The 14,596-nt window shown below is 42.7% G+C and overlaps 2 protein-coding genes across 13 annotated transcripts in view; one reads left to right on the top strand and one right to left on the bottom strand.

Annotated features, from left to right (window-relative positions):
* LOC133507128 (solute carrier family 41 member 1-like) overlaps positions 1-3,715 on the top strand; it is a 31,250-nt gene extending 27,535 nt beyond the window's left edge. For 8 of the 12 annotated variants that reach the window (XM_061831858.1, XM_061831854.1, XM_061831855.1 and 5 more), the window contains one exon: positions 182-3,715. In XM_061831858.1, the coding sequence (XP_061687842.1) occupies positions 182-352 (171 nt within the window). In that variant the 3' untranslated portion in view covers positions 353-3,715. The remainder of the gene's footprint in view (positions 1-181) is intronic. The other 4 variants (XM_061831863.1, XM_061831864.1, XM_061831862.1 and 1 more) reach the window with 2 other exon arrangements.
* A 451-nt stretch (positions 3,716-4,166) lies between these two features.
* Positions 4,167-14,596, bottom strand: part of LOC133507129 (carbohydrate sulfotransferase 11-like) — a 45,590-nt gene continuing 35,160 nt past the window's right edge. The window contains exon 3 of the mRNA XM_061831865.1: positions 4,167-5,019. Coding sequence (XP_061687849.1) covers positions 4,177-5,019 — 843 coding nt within the window. The 3' untranslated portion in view covers positions 4,167-4,176. The remainder of the gene's footprint in view (positions 5,020-14,596) is intronic.

The raw sequence follows: 14,596 nt of genomic DNA, 5'->3' as shown, positions 1-14,596 counted from the left end.
CGATTGTCTGTTTTAAACATTTTATTTCCGTGTCCTGAAATTCTTTTAACCATAAAGCACATTGTTTTACCTTATGTATGAAATGCACAACAGTATATAAATGAATTTTGTTTCCTTTGATTTGCTCAAACATCCAACACACTTAAGAGATTTTTCTCATCCTGCCACTGCGATGGACCAGGTGGCGATTCTTCTGCACGTAGCCAACCTGATGGTGAGGTGGCTGTGGCAAAGGGGCTTGGACCCAGACAATTTCTCCATCCCCTACCTGACAGCACTTGGTGACCTGCTAGGAACGGGATTTCTGGCCCTGAGCTTTAGGCTGATTCAGAGGATCAGTGTTGGCATTTGATCAACACCGTCAAAGTACTGGGACGTGTCCACCTATGCAGGACTTTGGAGTTTTTGTCGTGTTCAACTACTTCGGAGAAGGTGTCATGAAGTAATCCATCCTTGAAGCAGCATATGTTGCTGCTTACTGTTCTGGAGGAAAAGTGAAATATGAGAAAAAATGCAAGCTCAGGGGAATGGAAGTGATATTTTATTATTATTATTATTTTTTTAAGGGAACGTAAACACACAAAGCAGTTCCTGCTGGCCACTTTATTTACCTTAGACAACATTTTGGTTATCCTTTAGGGCTTGGTAAAGAAATGTAAATGTTTCTGAATACAGTGTCTGAATATGACTACTGACTAAGTGTTAAAGATTTGTATTTGCTGATCTTAATCATGTAAGATACCCTATAATAATACCATGTAAGAGTAGATTAAAGTTTGATAATTTGTGATGCAAGCATAAAACCGTCGAACTAGAAACAAATATCCCATCAGTAGCGTTAATAGTCTCGTTCAAAACAAGGTACAATATATGGACAGAATAGACAAGAAAATGAAACATTTTAGCTCCGTGTCAATTGGGAGGCCAATCTCATAGAGTTGCTTAGGTTTTGATCATCTGAGTTATCATCTCAGCTTTATACGAATCCAAATCTGAAAAAAACACTTGTTCATTGAAAATGCTTATTGAACGCAATGGAGCAGTAACAAAATAAGCCATTTTACTATGAATACTGGATGCCTAATAGTATTTAGATGATGCAACCTATCGCAATGCTGCACTCCAATGTTGGTATTTTACACCTAATTGCTTCAGTAGTAAATAAAAAAAATTTATAGTTGTAGCGTAACTATAGTGTACACTACTACATAGCAGTTGCTTCAATGACTGAATGATTTGATTTTCTGGTGTTTCCTAAAATTATGCATGTCCTATAATTGGGATGAGTTCTTGGATTTCTATGAAGTTTTGAGGTGAATGTGCCCATTGACATGAATCTGCTCTGTGTTACTATGTTGCATTACTTCTGTCGACTAAAAAAAAAAAAGTTTAACATCAAAAGAATATGAGACATGAGATCAATATTTCTACTTTTAGTTACAGGTATTTTCATTACATTCATTACAAGTTGAACAAAAGTACTGGAAAGATTAAGCCTGTGACAAACTGACATCAGGAAACCTCACCACTGCCCCTCTCTGTTGTTCTGTTTTGAATATTACTTTCTTCAGTCTGCTGCTACATGGTACAGGTTCTACCAATCAGTGACGTTGCATCTTTCTTTAAAGAAGCTTATAAAATATTTCTCCTAATTTAGCTCATGTGCCATGTTACATCAAGGAAAACAGATGAACCCATTCTAATGGAAGCAATGCAACCCTAAGCCATGGCATTAGCTCCATTGTGTTTTGCAGATAGTTCCCAGTTGAAATGTCTGTGATCATGAGCAGATTCCTTTTTTTCTGCTTTAGCCTATGCATCACGTTGGTAAAGGTCAAAATTTGTTTAATCAGTCAGTAAGATGTCTTTTTAATAGATTCCAACCTGGTCTTCAAATTTTCCTGAGTTTGTGGAATCTTGTCTGGTGTTTCCTCCTGTTTCCTGGTGTTAGTACTAGTCTTCTTTGAACTACTGTACATTATGTCCAATAGGTCATGTCATATGTACTGCACCTTGAAAGTTTGAAGTTAATCATCTATTATTTAATGGTGTTTTGAGAAGCTTTTTATCGGCAATTACGATTTTTCACGGGCACTGCCATTTTGGTGAGTCACATGACCTACGTGCGTGGATTTGACCTATTAAGTGGAGCAACAAACAAATCATTGCCAGTTTGTAGTGTCTTCACATGCGATACCACCACGATCGGACAATGTAAAATACCTTACTGTATCACGAAATTTTGCCATAATTTGGATAGAAATAATCCGCGTAATGTTCGGTGGCATATTCTGCCCAATTAGAAAAAGAATCATTTAAGGACTGGAAACCGGAGTGCCCGGAGAAAACCTACACAGGCATGGGGAGAACATAAAAACGCCACAATTCTACACACACAAACACACAAACTCCACAAAAAAACCCTAAAAAAACTACACAAAAATCAAACCCTGGTCCTCAGAACTTTTGGGCCAAGGCTTTACCAGCTGACCTACCATGTGGAGGCAGTATTAACTACCACCAAGCCAAAGATGATTTCATTATCACGCACCACAGCCACCCTGTTGGCTAAAACAACCTTACCCACAATATAAGGGCTACCTTTCACTGATGGGTTCTACCATTCTTAATAGCCACAAGTGCTCTCCTCAGTGCAGTCCTCCACTGGCTAGCTGGAACACATTCCAAAATCGATAGGATGAATGATGTGTCCTGTGCGTCAGCCTCTGCGTAGTCAGACTCACGTTATTCCCATTCAAAGATTCATCATTACAGCCACAGGTTCAAATCTGTATGGACGTATTTCTCCGTCTTCCCGAGCAACTAATACTGCTATTTCTTCATCAGATGAGGATAAATCCGAGAAATCAACACTGTCCATGATTGTGTAGGAATGTATTCGAGCCTTTGTTTACGCACTTAATGTCCCGCGCGTCGGCCTCCGAGTATTCAGACTCTGTGTCATTCCCATCCGAAGAACCATCCGAATATTCAACATTATTTACAGCCACAAGTTCAAGTCTGTATGGAAGCATTCCTCCATCTTCCCGATCAACCGATACTGCTATTTCTTATTCAGATGAGGATAAATCCGAGAAATCAGCGCTGGCCATAATTGTTTCCCAACGGATGCAAGCCTTTGTTGCCACACTTAATATGTCACATCCACGTCCATAGGTCATGTGACTTGCCAAAATGGCGGCGCCCATGAAAAGTCGTAATTGTCCATGAAAATCTCAAAACACCATTAAATGATAGATGATTAACCTAAAATTTTCAAGGTACAGTAAATATGACATGACCTTTTGGATACACAAAGTGCTATATCCTAAATTGTGCATCAGATCCAGGCGCAATTAACTGTAAAAAAAAAAAAAAAAACAAACAAAAAAAACTAAACAGTCAATCTCATGTTCAGTTTTTGAGGTCTAGCTGAAGTGTTTTCAGACGATTGCGTAAATAAAGGAACTGGCATAACTGTTGCTGCACTTTTGGAGAGCAGAGTGTAGAGTACACAGGTTTCTTTCTATTGTTAGCACAAAGCTGATGTCATGCATCTTAATGTATGTATGACACGTTGCCACTTCTGTATTATATACTTTCTAGGTACATGTAGAATGTCTAGAATAGTACATAGGTGTCTGTTATGATTGTAATGCTTTAGTGTACTTTCATACTTCAAATATTTAATCAAATAAATTTTATTGCTCAGTGACATTTATGTTAAAATCGTGCCAAAGATTTTTGGCCAGTCTCATGACGTTCAATTCAAAATAACAATACATGAAAACATTTTTGTCCAACAGTAGGAAATGAAACACACAACATTCAGAAATTATTTTATACAGGGTCATATTGAGGTTGACCATCAAAAAGCACATGTGAAAAAGCTGGCAATGTGCTTTTATAACTTTGCCCCCAACAACGACATCACGTTTGTTGTGCAAATCCACCAGGAAAACAAAAGTATTTCAAATTTAAAGTGAAAATTTTCACTCAATCAAAGAATAGTATTCACTTGATCACTTTTTACAGTAAAGTATCGATTATTAACAAGTTTCACCTCGTCATGAACTATGTAGTGTATTATGCGGTGGTTCACCTTTGCCATACATTCATCAACATTCTGGTTTATCTTCATACACCATCTATGGATGTAGAATAGGGTTAGGGTCATCAAAACTTGAGGTATGATGGCACAGAGTAGTTAAATAACAGGAAGTCCATGCGAAACAGGTTATACAGCTTCTTCTGATAGAAAGGGCTGATGTTGTGGAAGAGCTGTGCTGCCATGTCTCCTGTAGTCCTGGCGCTCTTGGACGAGGCAGGGAAATGGACCTGGTCCCCCACTCCAGCCAGCTGTAACACGTAGTTGGAGTCCTGCTCCAGTGTCTCGTATTTACCCACCACGTCGTAGTGAATTAGGCAGGGGTGGCACAGTGAGTGCACCCGTTCCCAATGCTCATTGAAGGGTTCCTCTATTTGGGTGGCTGGGTCCACAAGGTAATATACGAACTCCTCAAAAGAGACATCGTCGCCTTTCTCCAGAGCAGCTGGCTGTGGGTTGGGTCTGTGCTGGCGCACTATCTTGGTGCCATATCGTTTATGGAAAGCTGTGTTGTAGCTTCGTGTGAATTTGTTGCGGTATGCGGACACAAGTCGCTCAAATGGCTCACGTACAAACACAAACTTCAAGTAAGAGCGTAAGCGTTGGTTGATTTGGGAGGTGGAGTACTCAGATAAGGTGTGCAGGTTTCCTGAAACGTGGGCCTCATTTGCTGGTATCGCCAACGGGTCTCGGATTGATCCGGTAGCACCAGTCAGGACCATGAGTACTCTCTTCCAGTTGGTGCAGGCCACTTTGGGTACATAGCAATACAGCAAGCCATGCTGGTCATCCACGATAACATGCTTGAGGTCATCTGGGATGAGGACTCTTCGTTTTCGAGTGAAGGAATGGCAGGCTTCTTCTAAAAGCTCCCGTCGGCCTTGATGGATTGCCTGCACGGCTGACTTGACCTAGAAAGGAAGAAATCTAGTACGTAAGTGGAACGAGGATGGAGCTGCCAGGGAAGAGAGCAAGAGGAAGACCAAAGAAAAGGTTGATGGATGTTGTGAGGGAGGACATGAAGACTGTGGGTGTTAGAGAGGAAGATGCACAAGATAGGCTTACATGGAAAAAGATGACAAGCTCTGTGGCGACCCCTAACGGGACAAGCCGAAAGGAAAATAAGATTATATTTTACACATTCTGGGAGTACTGTACAGTATTGGCAAAGACAGTAATTTAGCACATGCAATGTGATTGATGAAATCTGAGACAAATTATTTAAATATTTAAATATCCGAAAGGCAGGCACAAACCCTTGTTGCTGTACTAATAATGGCTGTAGTTGTGGCAAGGGGCAGGAGGCGCAGGCAAAATAAGGCGACTAGAAGAATGAAAATCCTCCCGCTCAAATAAAGATTTCTCAAATGCCAAAAATGAAAACTACTCAGCAATGCAATTTTGGCTTTTCTGAATAAACTAAGGGCTGACATGGAGCCATTCACAAAAAGGAGTCATGCCATGTCACCTGCCTGACAAAGACAGGTGATATGATATTTTCAGGTGCGCTGTTATAAAACTAAGATAAGCAGGAATGGCCAATAGGTGAGTCATATCAAACAAAACATGGCTTTCATTAACTTCCTTAAAATTACCAAAGCAATATTCCCCTCTTCCATGAACCACTTCCAAATTCATCAATTCAAACTTTATTTTGCACTTGTGGTGCAATCCCATATTTTCAACAGAGAAAATCCTCAACACTACCTAAAGTCCAAAAACTTTGCTAGACAGGAGTCTCCACCAATTTTACACCTGTCAACAACATTCACAATCAGTTATACTGAAAGAGCACGCAATAGGTGGACATAATTTGAGATTTTAGTAAATGGTTGCAATCTAAATCGATGACACGCATGCAACAGCACGCTCAATACGATAGAGACTGAGCTCGAGAGTTACCGCAAAGCACTACTATACTGTACGATAAAATTATAATGGTATTCATACTGTAGTAGCACAAACAAACTGATGAGACAATGAAGAACCCCTAGGCAAAACATGAGTGTCTGGAGGGAGCTGAGGACCACAAGAACAGGTGGAGACAATAACCAAACAAGCCATGAACAACACGAGACAAAGGAAAAATTGGTACAAAATAAATAATAATTTTAACTAAAACACAGACGATAACAATACTGCCACATAAGGTCTCAGACATCCCCAAAAGTCACAACAGAAATCATCCCAATATTTAGATGGGTGGGTGGAAGGGGGGATGGACAAGGGGTCAAGGTACACCCATCAAGGGCTAGTCTGGTGGTCCATTTGACGTAAGCATCTTGGCTGGGCCATTCAGGATGTTGGCTAGGGCCCGAAGCACAAGGGTTACCACCAGGAGAGCCGCAGCAGGAGAAAGGGGCATGGATGGGGGAAATAAACAAATAAGTAAGTAAGTAAATAAATAAATAAATAAACAAATATTTTTGGCCTAAAACCTCTGTTGACCTTTGTTTTCATTCCATAATACAGTAGTGTACTTTTTTTAACAAACTGTTGAAGTGGCGAGACGGTGATGCAGCTTTAGAGTGTTGGCCTCACAGTTCTGAGTACCGTGGTTCAAATCTTGGCCCCACCTGTATGGAGTTTGCATGTTCTCCCTGTGCCTGCGTGAGTTTTCCCCAGGCACTTCAGTTTCTTCTCACATCCCAAAAACATGCATTAATTGGAGACTTTAAATTGACCCTAGGTGTGATTGTGAGTGTGATTGGTGTCTGTCTCAATGTGCCCTGCAATTGGCTGCAAAGTGTACACCGCCTCCTGCCCGAAAAAAGCTGGGAAGGGCTCCGGCACTCCCACAAACCTTGTGAGGGTAAGCAGCTCAGAAAATGGATGGATAGATGGAAGTTTTGAAGTTTGAGGGTGTTTAAACATGGGGCTCAGCTGACCTAGTGCAGCGTGAAAAGATCTGTCGACAGGATCAGCAGACGAAAAGCTCCAGGCCCAGATAACATCCCTGGTCGTGTTGTGACTGTGAAACTGAATTCACAGATGTCTTCGCAAATATCTATAACAGATATCTTACTTAGAGTGTTGTCCCCACACACTTCAAAGCCAACGCCATCATCCCACTCCCATCCTGATGAAGTGCTTCGAGCGGGCAGTCATGCACCACATAAGGCATCCCTCCCCTCCCAATTGGATCTCTTTCAATTTGGGTATCGGCCCAACTGATATCCCAAACTCATTTTGACCTGTTTTACATAAAACAATAGAAAACAGATTTTGATGGCATGGGAATTTTAAGTTCAAAAAATGTTATTCATATACTGTATTGGGCAATCACACATTTGAGTCAGAATCAGAATCAGCTTTAATGGCCAAGTGTGTAAAAATACACGGAATTTTTCTCCGTCAGTTGGTGCTGCGCTGGTAAGACATTCATAACAAAAAACTAGGTACAACGTAGCAACAAGAACAAGAACAAGACAAATTTCTGTTTATCGGAACTATTATCTATCCTAATAGAGCTCGTGCACGTGACATTACCATTTTCACGGTCATTGCCGGTCAAAAAGAGCTGCTCGACAGTGTGGGGGACATTGAACCAAACCAGAATATTCACAATGCCCGAGACTTGTTGTGCTGTTGGTTGTCACAACAGAAGAGGCAGATATTAGAGGTCATTCTATGGAATACCAGCTGAAAAGACCAGAAAATATCGATGGATTTTGGCAATCAAACGTGATGGATGGTGCCCAACCAAAGACACACGACTGTGTAGCGATCACTTCATTTCAGGTAGGAATTAATCTTCTCAATCTCAAATTTCCAAGAAGTATTTATAATGCCAAGGTGGCTCATTTGATAACAATGCGTTTAAAAAAAAAAAAAAAAAAACGACAGGGAGTCGTCTCCAACGTACACAGAAGCGTGTTGCGGCCACATGCTAAACTTCGGTAAATTTCTCCCCGACAGACTTGTTTTTTTAAATATGCATTGTTCTCAAATGAGTCCAATGCGTATTAAAAAAAAGAAAATAAACCGTTGGTCACAGAGAGGTTTACGTAGGTTAATGTGTGGCCGCAACATGCTAACGTGTACGGGGGCTGAAGACTATCCCAGCAGTTTATGTTCTTTTTCAAACACACATTGGACTCATTTGAGAACAATGCATATTAAAAAAAAAAAAAAAAAAAAAGACTGTCACGGAGAGGTTTACCGAAAATTAACGCGTGGCCGCAACATGCTTCCGTGTTCACAAGCCATCTACCCGACATCATTTTTTTTTTCCCCAATCATAGTTAATGAATGCGAGTTTGTGTAAAACCAGGAGTCATTTATTTAAATATTGGTATTTGTATTGAAAAAGGTCTGAGTGCCTCAATCACTATGTGGGATTTATTCTTGTTTGAGAACAGATTCAGCAATGAAGTATTTGTATGCATCCAGACTTTTCTACACTTTCAAACTCTTATGTGTAAATCTCAACGACTTACTCACCAGATACATGTGTATATCCAGTTGTCCAATACAAGTGGAAGCTGTTTAACATATATATAGAACAATATAGAAAAATAGCAGGTTTGCTGATCAAGAATTTAAAGGTCAAGTGTCATGAAATGGATGATTTTTAGTATGTTGTTACTGAAAAAACAGCAGCTGGTCTGTCCCATCCATTTTTTCACCACAAAACATGATTTTGACGTATTTTTGTAACTCCCGCCATGAAAATCCTCACAAGGGATTTGTTTTTGAGAAGAAGCAGGAAGTTACGTACGGGGCAGGACCGCCCTTCAGCGGACTCGTTTGTTTTAGTTTTACCTGCGGGAAGGTAGCTCGTTGTTCCTTCGTGTTAGCCAAAATGCCGGCTGGATATTGCTCGAACACTCGAGAAGATGGATTTACCCTTTATAAGTTTCCAAGAGACCCGGTTCATCGTGAAAATGGATTGCAAAGGTGCAAATGACGAGAGCTTCGTGGGTCCCAGATGACAGGTATGTGTGTATACAGCTAGTAAAAAAAAAAAAAAAAAAAAACAATAGTTTGGGGTGTCATGATCCTGGATTCCAGCCAGGGCTGGGCGTGGCCGTTTAATCGGAAGGGTCACACCTGCGCCTCATGACCTCCGATTAGACCCAGTACATATAGGACCCGGGGGACGACAGAGACTCTGCTAGATCGTTGCCTCTCATGCCTCGTTCCCGCACTACCGTACTCCTGACGTCTACCTCCCGCGTACCGACCAACGCCTGTCTCCCGACCCACCCCGTAAGCCTGCCGTTACTGATCTTGCTGCTTGTTTGGACTGACTCCCTGGTAACCGACATTGGAACGAATAAAGGCTTATTCCGCACTGCTTACCTCTCACCTGAGTCGTGCATTTGGGTCCACCCCCGAGTCTCGTCCGTGACATGGGGCGGAGCACGTAATCTGTCTCTCATAACGTAACAAAAGATCCGCATACGTATGACAGGGGTGCTAAATGTGTCGATGTGCTCGTGTTGGCTCGCCAGTGAAGGCTGCCACGTCGGGCTCGTGGACAGTGGCTATGAACCACGCTGCCAGGAATGGAGCACTCAGCCGCGTGCGACGACAACGCCGTAGAGCGGACTGGCTCAGAAGTGTTGTTCATCGCAGACGGCAGCGGCTATGAAGAACGGCGCGGACGGCGGTGGCTATGAACAACGCTGCCGGCAATGGTGCACTTAGCCACGTGCAATGACAACGCCATAAAGCGGCCCGGCTCAGCGTTGTGATAAGCCACCTTGGCGTGGAAAATGAGCCACCGCAGCCGACAAGGCCGGCTGGCTTGTGTCGCGGGAGTGGATCGGACGGGGAGGCGGTTTGGCTGTGATCCATACATCATCTAACTATGGCTCGAAAAAATAGTGTAATATTGCCCCGGTAACTTCACTTGATTGTGAGATGTTCTCTTAGAAAAGAGCTTCCGTGTCAGAACGGGCATGTTCGTCTCCCACAGGAGGGGCCACAGTGTGTTTTCAATGGTGAATGTCCGGGGTGACGTCACGGACAGGAGATGCAGCCAATATGGCGACCACTTGGATGTCGAATGACACTTCCTCAACTTTGCGCATGGATGACGTGCTCTCTGTTCATATGTATTTTTTCGTATGGACATTGAAGTGAATAATGTTATATGTATTTTTCATCATATCTACTTTAGAATGTTTATAGGGATGACACTTGGCCATTAATGACTTCATTGCTACAGGGAAAAAACAGTTAAAATGCCTGCTACTTTTAACTTTCATTGATCTGTAGCGCTTTCCTGACGGAAGGAGGTAGAAGAGCTAGTGACCAGCATGTGGAGGGTCGAAAAGGATCCTGTCTCCTCTGGACCTAGTTCGTGTTGCATGCAAGTCCTTGATAGTGGGAAGCGTGGTGCCGACAATCGATTCAACGGTTTTGCTTGTCCATTGCAGTATGAGTTTGTCCTTTTTTGTGGCAGCCCCAAACCAGACCGTGATGGAGATACACAGTACTGATTGGATGACCGTTGTGTAGAAGTCTCTCAGCAACTCTTGTGACAGGCCATGCTTCCTCCGAAGCTGCAAGAAGTACATCCTTTGATGGGCTTTTTTGAGCATGGAGTTGATGTTTGTCTCTCACTTCAGGTCCTCTGAGACTGTAGTTCCCAAGAACTTGAAGGTCTCGACTGTTGACACAAGGCAGTTAGACAGCGTCAGGGGCAGATGTGGTGAAGGACGCCTCCTGAAGTCCACAATCATCTCCACAGTCTGTTGACAACACCAAAGCTCCACTCTCGCCACTTCCTGTCGATACACAGACTCATCGATGTCTTTAATGAGGCTGATGACTGTGGTGTCACCTGTGAACTTCAGGAGTTTGAAAGTCAGATGCCGCGAGGTGCAGTCGTTCGTATAGAGCGAGAAGAGCAGAGGGGAGAGGACACAACCTTGGGGTGCCCCGGTGCTGATGGTGCTCGTGGATGAGGTGGTGTCCCCCAGCCTCACTTGCTGTGTCACACCTGTCAGGAAGTCGTAGATCCACCGGGAGGATGGCAGGTGAGACGCTGAGCTGGAGATGTTTGGAGGAGAGGAGTTCCACAGATGTCAAGGCAACAGGCCTGTAGTCATTAAGTCCTGAGACTGCTGCTTTTTTGGGGACCAGTATAATGGTGGAGGGTTTGAAGCAGGTTGATACTTCACACAGTTGTAGAGACCTGTTTGAGATCTTTGTGAAGACAGGAGGAAGTTGGTCTGCGCAGACTTTGAGGCAGGATGGGGACACAAGGTCTGGGCCCAGTGCTTTGTTGATCTTTTGTTGTTTGTAGATCTGTCTAACGTTCCCTTCATGGATGCTAAACGGTGGAGACGAAAGTGGAGTGGAAGGTGGTGAGGCTTGTGGTGCGGCTTGGTGGGTGTGTAGTGTCGAAGTGTCTATTTCAGATCTGCAGTAAAAGCTATTTAGGTCGTCGGCTAGCCCTTCTTGTTTTCTACCGGGGGAGAACGTCGCTTGTAGTTAGGGAGCCATTGTAATCTGTGCCAAAATGATTTGGCATCATTAGCTCCCAGATGTTTTTCCAGTTTTATTGCATAGTCCCTCTTTGCAATGTTAATTTCTTTAGTCAGCTGGTTTCGAGTGTGATTGTAGAGGGACCTGTCCCCACTATGATATGCAATCTCTTTAGCCTGGCGGAGTTGTCGAGGTCTGGCTGAAAACCACGGCTTGTTGCTATTGAACGTGCGAAAAGTTTTCATTCGTACACACACCTCCTCACAGAAACTGACGTATGCGGTAAAAATATCCATGTATTCATCTAGGCTGCGTACCGAATTTTCAAAGGGCATTTAGCGTGCTGCTTATATTTAGGGAGTTCATGGTTAAGTTCAGCTGTGTTAAAATCTCCTAGGATAATGACCGACGAATCTGTGTGCTTTTTCTCAATGTTATTTACCTGCTCAGCGAGCATTGGCAGTGCTGCGTTCATGCTACCTTGAGGCGGAATGTAAACACCGACTAGGATGAAAGATGTGAACTCATGTGGCGAATAAAACGACTTACAGTTCAAATACAGCAACTCTAAAAGTGGGCTGCAGTGTGTCCTGAACTGTGTAATGTCCGTGCACCATTTCTAATTGATATAAAAGCATATTTCACCGCCTTGCGATTTCTGTGTTAGCTCCAAGATGCTGTCCACATGATAAAGATGAAAGCCTGGTAGCGTAATAGCACCGTCAAGGATGTGTCCACAAAGCCAAGTCTACGTGAAGCACAGGGCAGCAGAACGTCTAAAGTCTTTGCAGGTCTTGATCAGAAGCAGAGGTTCATCCACTTTGTTGGCTAGGGAGTGTAGGTTCGCAAGATGAATCGACGGGGGCACTAGACGATATCCCCTTTTGCGCAGTTTAAATTGTGAACCAGCCCCTGTCTGCCTTCGTCGCCGTTGCGTAGCCTTGAAGAGTGCGCCGACGAGTAACTCCAGAAAAAGATTCAGCGAATTGGCGAGTGTTGTCCAAAAAAAGTCCGGAGAAGACTCTCTGATGATTAGCAAGTCCTCTCTTGTGTACTTGAGTCCCGAGACGCCCGAAAAACACACAAATCAAAAACAATACCAGGGAGAACGTGTGAAGGCTGCCACACTGGTAGGGGCCATCTTGCAGGCTATAGGGTTTCCTTTGTTTAAAAAAAGATGTGATGTGGTGTTTCCAAATCCAACTGGCAAACCTGTGAAGTATGTCTTATGCCCATATTTAGTCATAACTGCAGAATTTCCTCATGTCCTCATTGGGTCCCTGCTCGGGAGCCATATGTGTCCTTAAGTGATATCCACATCTCTGCACACTGGCTAACCTTGCTGAACTGCATACTGGACACTTTGTAATAATCCATTGCCAGCTAGAACCAGTTGAGACAGAAACCCTTTGTCTAAGTGGAAAGTCCCGATGTCATGCCACAAGTGTGATACTGCCCATGGTCCCCCCTTCTGACAAGATAAAAGATGTGCCCTTTCTTTGTACCTTCGCACTTGTGATCTGCTCTCTACAGCCATTGTCTGTAACTCCTAAGTGCCCGGAATATTCTGTAAGTAAAAAGCATCAAAGAAACTGTTCATTGTCTCCAGCCTTTACTTGGATAACCAGCATTCTCACTACCCGAAATTAAACAAACACACGGAGTAAAAAAGAATCCTCCAACACCAGGATTGGCCCAACTAAACTAAAATCACTCATATAGTTGCGTCATACGATGTTTGGGTAAGGAATAGCTGTATTTTGTTTATTTTGCAAAATCAGGCTAATTGTCTATCCAGCCAGCCATTCTCTACATTGCCTTTACTCATTTGATCATGTTTAATTTGAAAGTAGATTTCCCATAGTTATTTCATTTGGACATTTTTTTTAAACTGTAAAGCAGCAGCAAAAAGTAAATTGAGCTCAAAAGCACATGACTTATTCAAAACCTTTGTCTCATATCATTAAGTTGTGGAAGTATTGCTCATTTTATCTTGCCAAGAGAAAAATCAACTCTTCAATGATTTAATGAAGTTTGCTGAAGATTGATTGTTTTCTATCGCTCATACATTTTCATACACTCAAGGATGCTCAACTATAAACCGCTTCAGTGGACTTTCTTAAAGAGTAGGGCCGCGATGCTCTCATGGATATCAGGCCTGCTCTAGGTTCACAAACTACAGTATAATCTGTGGCAAATTATCTGTCTATAGGATCAAACACTACAGAATTGAAAGAATTTTGATTCCTCAGCCCAGTAACAAAGACATACAGAGGAAGAAAAAAAAAGATGAAATATTCAGCGTGGGGGAAGTTTCATTCTTGGATTGTATAGAAGTCACTGCTGGACGGCATGTTTCTTTTTTTTGATGCCAAACTCTATACACAGCTCTAGATTTACAGATCTCACTAGAATCTTCAATGTATTACTTCTATAGTTTCCAAGATTCCAGAAATAGTCATTTACTATTGATAATTTCAATGTTTGGTTTAAAGCATAATTTTCTTTACATTAATTACAAATGTATTAGCCTAGATGAACATAATATATCCCACTGGGAATCCATCCATCCATCCATCCATCCATTTTCTGAGCCACTTATCCTCACAAGGGTCACAGGAGTGCTGGAGGTTATCCCAGCTGTCAATGAGCAGGAGGCAGGGTACACCTTGAACTGGTTGCCAGCCAATCGCAGACACATAGAGACAGACAAAGGTCACACTCATTCACAGCTACGGGGAATTTAGAGTCCCCATTTAATGTATTTTTTTCGGATGTGGGAGGAAACCGGAATGCCTGGAGAAAACCCACGCAGGCAAGGGGGAGAACATGGAAACCCCACACAAGTGGAGCCTGGATTTGAATCCCGGTCCTCAGAATTGTGAGGCAAACATTCTAACGAATTGCTCCACCATGCCGACAATAGGGGAATCCTCTATTTGTTGATCACAGTATGGATGCAGCATTCAACTTGTAAACCAAAACATTCTGGTTCCCCCCCAAAAAAGGTAAACTTAAAATGAAATTGGCAATGGCTTTGAATAATGT

This window comes from Syngnathoides biaculeatus, chromosome 10, assembly GCF_019802595.1.
Source record: "Syngnathoides biaculeatus isolate LvHL_M chromosome 10, ASM1980259v1, whole genome shotgun sequence".
Classification (NCBI taxonomy): domain Eukaryota; kingdom Metazoa; phylum Chordata; class Actinopteri; order Syngnathiformes; family Syngnathidae; genus Syngnathoides; species Syngnathoides biaculeatus.
The sequence above is the reverse complement of the archived record's forward strand: the minus strand, read 5'-3'. Positions and strand labels throughout refer to the sequence as shown.